The 16225-nt window shown below is 41.1% G+C and overlaps 1 protein-coding gene across 1 annotated transcript in view; it reads right to left on the reverse strand.

Annotated features, from left to right (window-relative positions):
• LOC124798680 (mRNA cap guanine-N7 methyltransferase-like) overlaps positions 1 to 14109 on the reverse strand; it is a 150384-nt gene extending 136275 nt beyond the window's left edge. Inside the window, exons 1-2 of the mRNA XM_047262181.1 lie at positions 13732 to 14109; positions 13452 to 13659 (exon numbers count right to left, since the gene is read on the reverse strand). Coding sequence (XP_047118137.1) covers positions 13452 to 13659; positions 13732 to 13839 — 316 coding nt within the window. The 5' untranslated portion in view covers positions 13840 to 14109. The remainder of the gene's footprint in view (positions 1 to 13451; positions 13660 to 13731) is intronic.
• Positions 14110 to 16225: the final 2116 nt, after the last annotated feature.

The following is a 16225-nucleotide window of genomic DNA, read 5'->3' on the forward strand; positions in this document are numbered from 1 at the left end:
AACCTTCACAAGCTGATGATCCTGCACTTGCTTGGAATCTAAGTATACCAAAAAGTATGAAAACAACGAACCCAGCTCACCGCACACTTTCAAAACTCTAAAGGAATACTACACAGCTATTTATGTTGAAGTTTGTGAAACAGTGAAATCTTGCATTACTGAGTGGTTCACTTCAACTGGACTCACACAGGTCATTGCAGTTGAACAAGAGTGCTTGCTTTTAGTAAACAGAGGTGAAACAAATTTCGAAAAATCAACTGTTTTTAAAAAATTACCTAAACATTGAGAGACTGCACTTACACTTGAATATGTTAGCCAATATCACTAATAAAAAACAACTAGTCTTAAACACCATGTGTCATGTAAGAAAGTACATTACACAAGAACCTGCAGTTGGAGAAAAGTTATTTGAAGTAGTGAAGTGCATTAAGCTTCTCCAAGTAGTTCCAATCACAACAGCAACACCAGAAGTGTCATTTAGCGCCCTTAGATGTCTTAAGTCATATCTCCGATCAACAATGGAACAAAAACAATTGAACAACTTGGCTGTTCTTCATGCCCACCGAGATGTTTTGGATGAATTGGATATATGACCAGTCATCAACGACTTCATATTTAGCAATCCAGTCTGACACTCTACATTTGCACCTTTCTAAAGACACTCTAGTCCCAATAATGGCATGTTGTTGTTGTTGTTGTGGACTTCAGTCCTGAGACTGGTTTGATGCAGCTCTCCATGCTACTCTATCCTGTGCAAGCTTTTTCATCTCCCAGTACCTACTGCAACCTACATCCTTCTGAATCTGCTTAGTGTATTCATCTCTTGGTCTCCCTCTACGATTTTTACCCTCCACGCTGCCCTCCAATACTAAATTGGTGATCCCTTGATGCCTCAGAACATGTCCTATCAACCGATCCCTTCTTCTGGTCAAGTTGTGCCACAAACTTCTCTTCTCCCCAATCCAATTCAATATTTCCTCATTAGTTATGTGATCTACCCATCTAATCTTCAGCATTCTTCTGTAGCACCAGATTTCAAAAGCTTCTATTCTCTTCTTGTCCAAACTATTTATCGTCCATGTTTCACTTCCATACATGGCTACACTCCATACGAATACTTTCAGAAATGACTTCCTGACACTTAAATCAATACTCGATGTTAACAAATTTCTCTTCTTCAGAAACGCTTTCCTTGCCATTGCCAGCCTACATTTTATATCCTCTCTACTTCGACCATCATCAGTTCTTTTGCTCCCCAAATAGCAAAACTCCTTTACTACTTTAAGTGCCTCATTTCCTAATCTAATTCCCTCAGCATCACCCGACTTAATTCGACTACATTCCATTATCCTAGTTTTGCTTTTGTTGATGTTCATCTTATATCCTCCTTTCAAGACACTGTCCATTCCATTCAACTGCTCTTCCAAGTCCTTGGCTGTCTCTGACAGAATTACAATGTCATCGGCGAACCTCAAAGTTTTTATTTCTTCTCCGTGAATTTTAATACCTACTCCGAATTTTTCTTTTGTTTCCTTTACTGCTTGCTCAATATACAGATTGAACAACATCGGGGAGAGGCTACAACCCTGTCTTACTCCCTTCCCAACCACTGCTTCCTTTTCACGTCCCTCGACTCTTATAACTGCCATCTGGTTTCTTTACAAATTGTAAAAAGCCTTTCGCTCCCTGTATTTTACCCCTGCCACCTTTAGAAATTGAAACAGAGCATTCCAGTCAACATTGTCAAAAGCTTTCTCTAAGTCTACAAATGCTAGAAACGTAGGTTTGCCTTTCCTTAATCTTTCTTCTAAGATAAGTCGTAAGGTCAGTATTGCCTCACGTGTTCCAGTGTTTCTACGGAATCTAAACTGATCTTCCCCGAGGTTGGCTTCTACTAGTTTTTCCATTCGTCTGTAAAGAATTCGTGTTAGTATTTTGCAGCCGTGACTTATTAAACTGATAGTTCGGTAATTTTCACATCTGTCAACACCTGCTTTCTTTGGGATTGGAATTATTATATTCTTCTTGATGTCTGAGGGTATTTCGCCTGTTTCATACATCTTGCTCACCAGATGGTAGAGTTTTGTCAGGACTGGTTCTCCCAAGGCCGTCAGTAGTTCCAATGGAATGTTGTCTACTCCGGGGGCCTTGTTTCAACTCATGTCTTTCAGTGCTCTGTCAAACTCTTCACGCAGTATCTTATCTCCCATTTCGTCTTCATCTACATCCTCTTCCATTTCCATAATATTGTCCTCAAGTACATCGCCCTTGTATAGACCCTATATATACTCCTTCCACCTTTCTGCTTTCCCTTCTTTGCTTAGAACTGGGTTTCCATCTGAGCTCTTGATATTCATACAAGTCGTTCTCTTTTCTCCAAAGGTCTCTTTAATTTTCCTGTAGGCAGTATCTATCTTACCCCTAGTGAGATAGCCCTCTACATCCTTACATTTGTCCTCTAGCCATCCCTGCTTAGCCATTTTGCACTTCCTGTTGATCTCATTTTTGAGACGTTTGTATTCCTTTTTGCCTGCTTCATTTACTGCATCTTTATATTTTCTCCTTTTATCAATGAAATTCAGTATTTCTTCTGTTACCCAAGGATTTCTAATAGCCCTCGTCTTTTTACCTACTTGATCCTCTGCTGCCTTCGCTACTTCATCCCTCAAAGCTACCCATTCTTCTTCTACTGTATTTCTTTCCCCCATTCCTGTCAATTGTTCCCTTATGCTCTCCTTGAAACTCTGTACAACCTCTGGTTCTTTCAGTTTATCCAGGTACCATCTCCTTAAATTCCCACCTTTTTGCAGTTTCTTCAGTTTTAATCTACAGGTCATAACCAACAGATTGTGGTCAGAGTCCACATCTGCCCCTGGAAATGTCTTACAATTTAAAACCTGGTTCCTAAATCTCTGTCTTACCATTATATAATCTATCTGAAACCTTCTAGTATCTCCAGGGTTCTTCCATGTATACAACCTTCTTTCATGATTCTTAAACCAAGTGTTAGTTATGATTATGTTGTGCTCTGTGCAAAATTCTACCAGGCGGCTTCCTCTTTCATTTCTTAGCCCCAATCCATATTCACCTACTATGTTTCCTTCTCTCCCTTTTCCTACACTCGAATTCCAGTCACCCATGACTATTAAATTTTCGTCTCTCTTTACAATCTGAATAATTTCTTTTATTTCATCATACATTTCTTCAATTTCTTCGTCATCTGCAGAGCCAGTTGGCATATAAACTTGTACTACTGTAGTAGGTGTGGGCTTCGTATCTATCTTGGCCACAATAATGCGTTCACTATGCTGCTTGTAGTAGCTTACCCGCATTCTTATTTTCCTATTCATTATTAAACCTACTCCTGCATTACCCCTACTTGATTTTGTGTTTATAACCCTGTAGTCACCTGACCAGAAGTCTTGTTCCTCCTGCCACCGAACTTCACTAATTCTCACTTTATCTAACTTCAACCTCTCCATTTCCCTTTTTAAATTTTCTAACCTACCTGCCCGATTAAGGGATCTGACATTCCACGCACCGATCCATAGAACGCCAGTTTTCTTTCTCCTGATAACGACGTCCTCCTGAGTAGTCCCTGCCCGGAGATCCGAATGGGGGACTATTTTACCTCCGGAATATTTTACCCAAGAGGACGCCATCATCATTTAATCATACAGTAAAGCTGCATGCACTCGGGAAAAATTACGGCTGTAGTTTCCCCTTGCTTTCAGCCGTTCGCAGTACCAGCACAGCAAGGCCGTTTTGGTTATTGTTATAAGGCCAGATCAGTCAATCATCCAGACTGTTGCCCTTGCAACTACTGAAAAGGCTGCTGCCCCTCTTCAGGAACCACACGTTTGTCTGGCCTCTCAACAGATACCCCTCCGTTGTGGTTGCACCTATGGTACGGCTATCTGTATCGCTGATGCGCGCAAGCCTCCCCACCAACGGCAAGGTCCATGGTTCATGGGGGGGGGGGGGGGAATGGCATTTAGAGCAATATTAAAAATCTTTATAAAATAGAGAATTAAATACATACACCTTCAGCACTTTTGCCGCAGGGCAAGGGACAGCTCCTAACATTGCCGACTGCCACTGCATGAATCCTCAACTTCTCATGGCCGAACAAAGGTCTCCCTCAACAATTTTTACCAACCCCCCCCCCCCCCCCCCCGCACACACACTTTTCTCTTCATTACCATTACCAAACTGACTATTCATTGATACCTCAGGGGATGCGTCCTATCACCTGATCCCTTCTTTTAGTGAAGTTGTGCCACACATTTCTTGTTTTGCCAAATTTCATTCAGTACCTCCTCATTTGTTAATCTACCCATCTAATCTTCAGCAACCTACTACAAGACCGCATTATAAAAGCTTCCATTCACCTCTTGCCTGAGCTGATTATCACCACATTTCACTTTCATACATAGCTACACTCCAAACAAATATCTTTGGTGAATACTTCCTAAAACGTACGGTTGTGTGTGACGACAAGACCACAAGGCTGCAAGGAAGTATGGACTAGATGCATCTAATGTGTGATGTTGGGTCGCATCAAGAAAAAAGTGGAATAAGGCAGTTTCAATGAGAAAAGGCCAACGTATTGAACTTGAAGCAAAGGCTACTTCCTATGTGCAAGATAAGAAAAAACGAAACTGAAGGCCTTGGAAATTGCAACTGTCTCAAAAAGGCCTACAAGGAGAATTCCATGTGAGTATTGGTTTGTGTCATTGGTTTACACAGAGAAATGGCTTTGTTCTATGACAAAGTACTACACTAACATGGAGAATGCCAGTAGATTACAGAGAACTCAAGCAGGTTTCGAGGAAAAACTGGTTAACTTCTTTAGAAATAAGGACAGGAACACAGCAATCAATCACAATCCAGTAGACTTTTATTATTTTTGCCTATCCAGATTTCAGTTATAAATCTGCAGTGCATTAGAGTGAGTTATAATCCAACAAACTCCCAGCAGTACATATCATTATATGACTTTACTGATGTACAAGTGGAAGGCAGTTTCCTTCTGCCTGTAAACAGTAAGATCATATGGGAGTTTGTTGGATTACAAATGCACTGAAGATGGCTATTTATAGCTGAAATCTGGATCTACATCTACATCTACATTTATACTCCGCAAGCCACCCAACAGTGTGTGGCGGAGGGCACTTTACGTGCCACTGTCATTACCTCCCTTTCCTGTTCCAGTCGCGTATTGTTCGCGGGAAGAACGACTGTCTGAAAGCCTCCGTGCGCGCTCTTAATCTCTCTAATTTTACATTCGTGATCTCCTCGGGAGGTATAAGTAGGGGGAAGCAATATATTCGATACCTCATCCAGAAACGCACCCTCCCGAAACATGGCGAGCAAGCTACACCGCGATGCAGAGCGCCTCTCTTACAGAGTCTGCCACTTGAGTTTGCTAAACATCTCTGTAACGCTATCACGCTTACCAAATAACTCTGCAATGAAACATGCCGCTCTTCTTTGGATCTTCTCTATCTCCTCCATCAAATCGATCTGGTACGGATCCCACACTGATGAGCAATACTCAAGTATAGGTCGAACGAGTGTTTTGTAAGCCACCTCCTTTGTTGATGGACTACATTTTCTAAGCACTCTCCCAATGAATCTCAACCTGGTACCCGCCTTACCAACAATTAATTTTATATGATCATCCCACTTCAAATCGTTCCGCACGCATACTCCCAGATATTTTACAGAAGTAACTGCTACCAGTGTTTGTTCCACTATCATATAATCATACAATAAAGGATCCTTCTTTCTATGTATTCGCAATACATTACATTTGTCTATGTTAAGGGACAGTTGCCACTCCCTGCACCAAGTGCCTATCCGCTGCAGATCTTCCTGCATTTCGCTACAATTTTCTAACGATCCAACTTCTCTGTATACTACAGCATCATCTGCGAAAAGCCGCATGGAACTTCCGACACTATCTACTAGGTCATTATATTATATTGTGAAAAGCAATGGTCCCATAACACTCCCCTGTGGCACGCCAGAGGTTACTTTAACGTCTGTAGACGTCTCTCCATTGAGAACAACATGCTGTGTTCTGTTTGCTAAAAGCTCTTCAACCCAGCCACACAGCTCGTCTGATATTCCGTAGGCTCTTACTTTGTTTATCAGGCGACAGTGCGGAACTGTATCAAACGCCTTCCGGAAGTCAAGAAAAATAGCATCTACCTGGGAGCCTGTATCTAATATTTTCTGGGTCTCATGAACAAATAAAGCGAGTTGGGTCTCACACGATCGCTGTTTCCGGAATCCATGTTGATTCCTACATAGTAGATTCTGGGTTTCCAAAAACGACATGATACTCGAGCAAAAAACATGTTCTAAAATTCTACAACAGATCGACGTCAGAGATATAGGTCTATAGTTTTGCGCATCTGCTCGACGACCCTTCTTGAAGACTGGGACTACCTGTGCTCTTTTCCAATCATTTGGAACCCTCCGTTCCTCTAGAGACTTGCGGTACACGGCTGTTAGAAGGGGGGGCAAGTTCTATCGCGTACTCTGTGTAGAATCGAATTGGTATCCCGTCAGGTCCAGTGGACTTCCCTCTATTGGAGTGATTCCAGTTGCTTTTCTATTCCTTGGACACTTATTTCGATGTCAGCCATTTTTTCGTTTGTGCGAGGATTTAGAGAAGGAACTGCAGTGCAGTCTTCCTCTGTGAAACAGCTTTGGAAAAAGGTGTTTAGTATTTCAGCTTTACGCGTGTCATCCTCTGTTTCAATGCCATCATCATCCCGGAGTGTCTGGATATGCTGTTTCGAGCCACTTACTGATTTAACGTAGGACCAGAACTTCCTAGGATTTTCTATCAAGTCGGTACATAGAATTTTACTTTCAAATTCACTGAACGCTTCACGCATAGCCCTCCTTACGCTAACTTTGACATTGTTTAGCTTCTGTTTGCCTGAGAGGTTTTGGCTGCGTTTAAACTTAGAGTGAAGTTCTCTTTGCTTTCGCAGTCGTTTCCTAACTTTGCTGTTGTACCACGGTGGGTTTTTCCCGTCCCTCACAGTTTTACTCGGCACGTACCTGTCTAAAACGCATTTTACGATTGCCTTAAACTTTTTCCATAAACACTCAACATTGTCAGTGTCGGAACAGAATTTTCGTTTTGATCTGTTAGGTAGTCTGAAATCTGCCTTCTATTACTCTTGCTAAACAGATAAACCTTCCTCCCTTTTTTTTATATTCCTACTAACTTCCATATTCAGGGATGCTGCAACGGCCTATGATCACTGATTCCCTGTTCTGTACATACAGAGTCGAAAAGTTCGGGTCTATTTGTTATCAGTAGGTCCAAGATGTTATCTCCACGAGTCGGTTCTCTGTTTAATTGCTCGGGGTTTTTTTCGGATAGTGCACTCAGTATAATGTCACTCGATCCTCTGTCCCTACCACCCCGTCCTAAACATCTGAGTGTCCCAGTCTATATCTGGTAAATTGAAATCTCCACCTAAGACTATAACATGCTGAGAAAATTTATGTGAAATGTATTCCAAATTTTTTCTCAGTTGTTCTGCCACTAATGCTGCTGAGTCGGGAGGTCGGTAAAAGGAGCCAATTATTAACCTAGCCTCGGTTGTTGAGTGTAACCTCCACCCATAATAATTCACAGGAACTATCCACTTCTATTTCACTACAGGATAAACTACTACTAACAGCGACGAACACTCCACCACCGGTTGCATGCAATCTATCCTTTCTAAACACCATCTGTACCTTTGTAAAAATTTCGGCAGAATTTATCTCTGACTTAAGCCAGCTTTCTGTACCTATAACGATTTCAGCTTCGGTGCTTTCTATCAGCGCTTGAAGTTCTGGTACTTTACCAACGCTTCGACAGTTTACAATTACAATACCGATTGCTGCTAGGTCCCCGCATGTCCTGACTTTGCCCTGCACCCGTGAAGCTGTTGCCCTTTCTGTACTTGCCCAAGGCCATCTAACCTAAAAAACCGCCCAGCCCATGCCACACAACCCCTGCTACCCGTGTAGCCGCTTGTTGCGTGTAGTGGACTCCTGACCTATCCAGCGGAACCCAAAACCCCACCACCCTATGGCACAGGTCGAGGAATCTGCAGCCCCACACGGTCGCAGAACCGTCTCAGCCTCTGATTCAGACCCTCCACTCGGCTCTGTACCAAAGATCCGCAGTCAGTCCTGTCGAAGATGCTGCAGATGGTGAGCTCTGCTTTCATCCCGCTAGCGAGACTGGCAGTCTTCACCAAATCAGATAGCCGCCGGAAGCCAGAGAGGATTTCCTCCGATCCATAGCGACACACATCATTGGTGCCGACATGGGCGACCACCTGCAGATGGGTGCACCCTGTACCCTTCATGGCATCCGGTAGGACCCTTTCCACATCTGGAATGACTCCCCCCGGTATGCACACGGAGTGCACATTGGTTTTCTTCCCTTCTCTTGCTGCCATTTCCCTAAGGGGCCCCATTACGCACCTGACGTTGGAGCTCCCAACTACCAGTAAGCCCACCCTCTGCGACCGCCCGGATCTTGCAGACTGAGGGGCAACCTCTGGAACAGGACAAGCAGCCATGTCAGGCCAAGATAAGTATCAGCCTGAGACAGAGCCTGAAACGGTTCGTCAAGCAAGACTAATAAAAAATTAATAAAAAACAATGGGGTTGCAACTAACTGCTGTGCTCCTATTCTTCCTTATAATAATGCACAGTTGCTGTGCGCAATGGTTCTGTATGGAATCAAAATTGATTAACTTCCAGCAGTATGTCATCCAGTCGCTAAAGTGTTGTTTGCACCCTTTTCATCATACTGGCAATGCTGACGCAACACCAGTATTTTTTTTGACGTGCTGAGTAATACAATAGTAGACATGAAAAGGGGCAAAGAGTATTCTCTTAAAGACAAACCAAGAATGGAAACACCAGAATAAGTTATCCCTTATGTCATTCTGAAGAGAAAAGCTGTACCCAAAGAAAACTTCCCTAGGGCTTAGTGATTCACTGATCAGAATAAAGCTGGATGACAATGCAATTGATTGTTGGCTGGCTGTTTACTGTTTGGAATTGAAGACCTGGGGGCACTAATTGCTATGGAGCCATGCTAATTTTGGATTATTTTAAGGGACATCTAACTGCTGAAGTAAAAGATAAACTTGCTGCACAAAAGGACAGACCTTGTTGTAATAGCCAGATGAATGATTTTAAAACTACGGGTGCTAGATGTGGAAGAAACAAGCTTTTCGAGGACAATCTCCTAAATCTGTATTCAGATCGGCTCCTGAAAGTAGACCACGTTCTTACATGTTTGGTAAGATTAAGAAACCATCAGCCACCCTTGCGTGTGAGTGGATTCTTGCTTCATGGGCCTCCATATTATCAGAGACCATCATCAAGAGGTTTAAGAAATGCTCTGTATTGAATGCATAAGAGGGCAGCATGAATGATCTACTGGGGGGGGGGGGGGGCACACAGAGAGAGAGAGAGAGAGAGAGAGAGAGAGAGAGAGAGAGATGAAGTGAAGACCAGTACTGATAGTAATGAGGGTGAATAAGACAAACTCAGAATATGGTACCAGTACATTAGATGACAATGTGTTGTATTATATGTCAGAACAAATGTTTGCAGTACATACCTATGTCTTATATGTATCTAAAAGTAAATTTCTGGTAACTTTTCACCTCTAAATCAGTGTGTGGCCTATTTGTGCACAAATTTTTTTATTTTTTTTTTTAATTTCTTCATCAAATTTAGAGGTGCAGCTTATATGTAGTGGTGGCCTATTATTGGGCCAATATGGTAGGATGTTAACAAGTTTTTTCTTTTTTTGTTTCCCAGCAATGCTTCTCTCTTATTTCCTATCTACTTCGGCCATCATCAATAGCAAAACGCATCCTATTACCATTCATTTTATAATCTCCTTTCATGACAATACCCATTTCATTCACTTGTCCTTCCACATTACAATGGCATCAGCAAACCTCGAAGTTCTTATTTCTTCTTCCTGAACTTTAATTTCCTTTCAAAATGTCTACTCAGTTTCCTATACGCTAGCTCAATGTACAGATTAAATAACATTAAGGATAGGCCACAGCCATGTCTCACTCCCTTCTAATTGCGGCTTCCCTTTCATGTGTTTCGACTCCTATAACTGCAGTCTGGTTTCTGTACAAGTTGTAAATAACCTTTCACTCCCTGTACTTTTGTCGCTGGTACCTTCAAAATTTCGAAGGTTGTATTCCAGTCAACAATGAGAAAAACTTACTGTAAATCTGGAAATGCTATAAATGTAGGTTTACCTTTCTTCAACCTATCCTCTAAGGTACGTCGTGACGTCAGTATTGCCCCACGTTCCTACATTTCTCCGGAATCCAAATCCATCTGCTCCAAGGTTGGTTTCTACCAGTTTATACTTTCATCTACAAATAATTTGTCAATATCTCACAACTACGACTTATTAAACTGATGATTACATAGTATACACATCATAAGCTTCTTTGAAATTAGAGTTATTACATTCTTCTGGAAGTATGTCGGTATTTGTTTTGTTTCCTGGCCTTGTCCCACGTCTTCATGAGGTCAGCACATTAATCTGCATTTTGCAATGTTGGTGGTAGAGTGGCCTGGTGCCCTTCCTGCTATCAATATCAGGGTATTTCACCTGTCTCGTGCACACCAGGTGGAAAAGTTTTGCCAAAATTGGCTCTCCCCCCCCCCCCCCCCCCCCCCCAAGGAACTCAATAATTCTGAGGAAGTGTCCTCTATTCCACGAGTCTTGTATCCGCTTAGGTGTTTCAATGCTCTGTCAAATTCTTCTTTCAGTGGCATATCTCTCATCTCATCTACTTACTCTTCTCTTTCTATAATAATGGCCTTAAGTTTGCTTCCCATATACAGACCCACTATATATTCCTTCCACCTTCTTCGTTTAGTATTAACCCGCTGTTTTAGCTCTTGATATTCATACAGTTGCTTTTCTTTTCTTCCAAGGTCTCTAATTTTCCTATACGTGTTGTCTATATTTGCCTTGACCATGGATGTTTTGTACAGTCTTGTATTTGTTTTCTAGCCATTCCTGCCTAGCAATTTTGCGTTTTTCAGATGTAGGTGACTACTTTCTTGGAAATACACCTAAATGCCCAATCAAATCTTAATTTACCAATACAAAAGAAACAGCACGAAGCTATTTTTTCTTGAAGTAGCAGCTTTCATTCTTATTTAATATGTTAGATTTTCTGGCATAAGCACAATTATTATTATTATTATTAAGCAATACAGTGGTAGTTTATCGTTAATATAGTGCACAGATTAAATTTCTATGGGTTTGTTGTCTTTTGTTAACATACACACTGATTTGGTCCAGAAGGTTGAAATCTTGATGATATCTACAGAATGTGCAGAATGAATGGAATACTATGTCTCAAATGTGATTATTTCCCAATCATAATTCTTCACAGTGTTTGTTTTGGGGGAAATGTAGCTGGGGTAGGGGAATGGATTACCGAATCTATGGTTCTACAGCAAGTACAAGGGTACAAAGGAACGTCTCCTCCTTATTTTTGAAAGCAGCTAAAATGTTTGCAGAGAAATAGAGTCCTCAAACCATCCCACAAAATTCTTTATTCATTACTGCTTCAAGTGGAGATAATGTCAAACTGTTGCGAGCCAAAGAATAAAATCCCTCAGATACTGTTTCCAGTGTTACAGTCTTTATCACTGCCAACATCACCTGATTAATTTCTTGTCAACCAATGCAACATGTTTGAATAACTTATCCAAAAAAGGCTGGAGTAATTCATCTAAAACTGCTATATTTCAATATAGGGATGGTGTTTCATGCGAATTTTGCGTGGGATCCTGCTCCTTCTCTACTGAAACAGCAAAGGGAGGAAGTGAGCACCATGCCTTCATCTATCAACTAGGATTTAGTATAAACACTTATTTGTGGCAGTTACCTCTGGCAGATAATGGTTCTAGTGTCAATTATATATAGTTTATCTACATGCATTGCTTCCACACTGGTTTGGGCCTTTTCAAAATGAGAAGGGTTACCTGTTGAAATACCTGCTGCTTTACACCAATTTACACAGCCGTATTCCTGCAAGGTATTGAATACTGGCTAAAAAACTTAAAAGCTCACAAATGACTGTGGCTAGTGTATTTAATAAATGTCCTATGCAAATGAACCAATAGCTTCAAGAGGGGCATGGGGTAGGAAATTTGTAAAAATGATTCTATAGGATAATTTCCAAAAAAGTTTAAAACAAGCAGCTTTTTGAACTGCTGGTAGAACTAAACAATGTGATGGCAGTGTATATGGATTATTGTAGTATGGTAGCTTATGCACAAAACAGCTCCATATTAAATACATACTTATTATACGGCTATGGTCACCCTTTTGCATAATCCACAATGAAAGCATTCCTCTGAACCACTATAACAATGATATATGAAATTGATATCTTGAATACATAACTAAATATCTTACAATCACATTAAAATGTAAGTGTGTTACATTAAATGCGTCAAGGGGAATGTTTGATACTAGTTGTAGCTTTGACCAGTGATGTAATGTTAATGACTGCTGTAATCTCCTCCTTTGGTGCACATTTTTCCAATTTGGATGTTAGTTGGCAAGGGCAAGGGTTGTTTTCTTTCATTGTCGATGAAAGTTCATTGGCCGTGAAAGCAACAAACCTAGTTCTCATGACAGACTGAAGTGTAGGCCCCTAGCTTAGGCCATTTGAAAAAAAATTGGAGCTGATATGTCACTAACTGCCACATTGTTTACGAAGTTTTTCATATGTTTCCCACATCACTGGTCAAAGCCAACGACTAGTATCCAATATTCCTCTTTATCTCAAATCTTACACATGAACAGCAGTGTATTCAGTGACACACACATCAAATGGAATGCATCCAGATAACCGTTTTTGACTGTTTTCCTTTAGCTGTACCAGTGAAATTAATGTTTCCTTGCAGGATCATATGTCTCATTCTTTGAGATGGCAGTAAAAATACTAATAGCAACAAAGCAAAATATAAATCATTCAATTGTGATTAAAATTTACATTTAACAGCAGGTAGAAGTGCAGTAGGCTATACGTTTCTATGTTCTATTTTAACATAGCACCAATAGCAGAAAATCTACCTAATTATTATGTTCACATACACTTCAAACGGAAAGATGACTACGCAAAGTGCCATAGCGGTCAGCATACTGCTGGGTTATTTCTCCCATATGTTACCGGAAAAAAACAAATTTCTTACAAGTGGGAATAAATGAAACGCAAGCCGACGCGAACACAGTAAAATCTGGAGGCACCATTCCACAAGATGTTTAATAAATGCACTTACATGGACTATGTACTATCCAATTAAATCATTTGTAGATTAATACATTTATTTTCTTTCTGAGTACGTACTTATAAGCATGCTCTTGATCCAGTTGTTAAAGTTACGCAGGTAGAAAATACGGCTCTTGCAGCGAGCCTCAAGCCCCTTGTCTTCAAGTGTATTGTAATGAGCTGCTACAACAGAACCATGTCCCTTGTCATCTGCTTCACGGGCTTTAGTCGACAAATCTGAGGGCGATGCTGCATTTGATGCCTCTCCTGCGCCCCCATTTGGAGGCTATATAATGGAATAAACTCATCAATTTATGAATTTATGACTTGTAAATTTTGTTACTCTCTTTATACATACCGTCACATCTGAGCTGCTTGTCGGCTTATTAGCCTGGCAATCGGTATTTTCAGGGTTGTTTTCTTTCATTGTCGATGAAAGTTCATTGGCCGTAACGTTTTCGGCCATTTATTAAACACAAAGGCTAACACAAAATCAAGAAAAATCAGAAAGCTCCGACTACGTGTAGCGCGTTAAACCGATCGTACATGTATACATAGATTAAATGTTTATGCGCTACGGCTACATGTCTTCTAAAAAGAGTGATAACCTGAATTTAAGTAGCTTGGTCACAAAACACGTGGTTTCGCGCCAAAACTTTATTGGTGTTATATCAATTTGTGTATACACAATAGCATCATCCTTTCATATAAAACCACCATTCTTCAAGGAAACATAAACATCTTTGTATCACGTATCATCTATGGAGACAGCCAAATCACAAGCAGACAATTGTTCCTCTGTAACCAATTTTGTTCGAACCTTACCAGTAAAACTGGTTTTGTATAGAGCAACAGTCGTTCATTAAATTTCAGTTGCTGTTGTTTTAAGTCGAGTTCACACACGCAACTAACTTTACGCTACAGCTAATGGTGGCTTTCGGTAGTGGCACCGTGTACATGTCGCCACAGCTTTCATCGTGGCGTCAACTGAAATCTTATGGGTGAGTATTATAGTGCATGTTATGGCAATAGAGCTGTGACAAGAGTTAAATACATGGAAGACGAATCCCAAAGGTTACACCCGAAAATGATTTCGCACAGGAATAAATCAATGACCATAAACATATTTACAAAAGAAATTGTACTCGAAGTTCGAAGAAGAAATGTTGTCTGCTATGACAACTAACCAACAGCTGGCATGTAAATATCATCCGCAGGCACGCCGCTCTTCCATGACTTTAGAATCTTATTGTATTCATTGACCTAGGCATTCGGGAAGAGAGTTTGAGCATCCACCAGCGTCGACCACTCAGTCTAAAGCCTCCTCGATACCTTTGGAAAGCACACGACCGATTTCCATCCCTGTTCTTGTTTTAGTACAGCTTGTCCCCTCGTTCCCTCATCGTCGACGGGAGATTATACCGTAGCCCCCCCCCCCCTCTTTTTTAGGTGACATTGCCCACGGGCCGTTTTCTGCAGTAGACTTGCTGCTGTTTCTCAGTACCCCACCAAGTAATCAGAGTACGCCATTCCTTTTTCCACACACGTAAATCTGGTCTTGTGTTTCTACCGCGTGTCACACAGGTACCTGACGCGAAGGTGATTACATGATATTCCACTTCATATCTGCTCTTCTTCAATATGTATCAACCATGTGTAACTATCGGTGCGGCTGGTCAACTATCAGATATCTCACTATAGTCCAAAGCGTTTCTATGAAAAGTCTTTATAAATAACATTATCCATTAAGTAAATATTTAATACGAACAGAAATGGCCATGTCACAGTTTCTTCGCCAGCATTCAAACTACTTCTATGTTCAGTATAACGTGCAACGTTCTGTCGATTAAGCTGACCACAGTACAATCTCAAACTTCGATAGATGTTCCGTAAAAACGTATATCCTATAGTAGACATCGGTAGTACCCGCTCCTCGATTCTTTTTGTGGTTGTGGTTTGTGTAAACACTGACCAAATCATTATGCTCTAAATCTGATTCATTAGCAAATTCTTGTACAAAACCTTGCAGGCGCTATATCAAGTCCTGGGACCTTCCTGAGTTCTACTGACTTGATTTTCGATCCCACTGATATTAATCTATGTGTCCACAATAGTATGGACACTCCACGAACACGCTTTGCGAGGCATCAGGCTAGCAAGTCATGCTCATTGTCGAAATGAAAGACGAGTTTTATGATAATATCTGAAGGGATAAACGAGTGAGACCGAACAAGCACGACTGAAGAGGTTTCATGGGTGTTATGTGTCCAGGTCCCATGTTGTTATATAATAGGGAACCATGGAAGTCAGACCTGGTTCAGTAATGAAATGAAGTCTAAAGCGGATTGTAAAGATCAGTCATCTTTACATGGAGCAGTTACTGATTGCTATGCAGCTTCATTAGTGTTGCCGTCCAGTTTAGCCGTAAAGTACAACACCTAGCTGCATTTTAGATGATTCTTAAGTCGATCAGTAATCCTTAAATTGTACTATAAGACAAATAGCAAGCGAAGAATCGATAGTCGAGGCTCACTGCGGGTATGAGCAGTAGGATTGTAGCTTCAGTGTCTCCAACATCGACGTAACTTTCCGTGCCTTTTGGTGATCGATAGTGATACTACGGTGTAACGACAGAATACAGTGCTTTGTCAGAGACTAGTTTTGTTCAAGAGAAACAACTTTCACAGCCAAGTGTCATACAAGTCAGCTTAGCAGTCACCTCTAAAAACTGTCTGAGGCCAAAATTAGGATCCAAATAGTATCAAAGCTTTAAATGGTAGTCGCACTATGAAGACCTCCCGAGTTTCATTGTGGATGGTTTCCTTCCTCTTACAGCACGCCGAACATAGTGA

This window comes from Schistocerca piceifrons, chromosome 5 (assembly GCF_021461385.2).
Source record: "Schistocerca piceifrons isolate TAMUIC-IGC-003096 chromosome 5, iqSchPice1.1, whole genome shotgun sequence".
NCBI lineage: Eukaryota > Metazoa > Arthropoda > Insecta > Orthoptera > Acrididae > Schistocerca > Schistocerca piceifrons.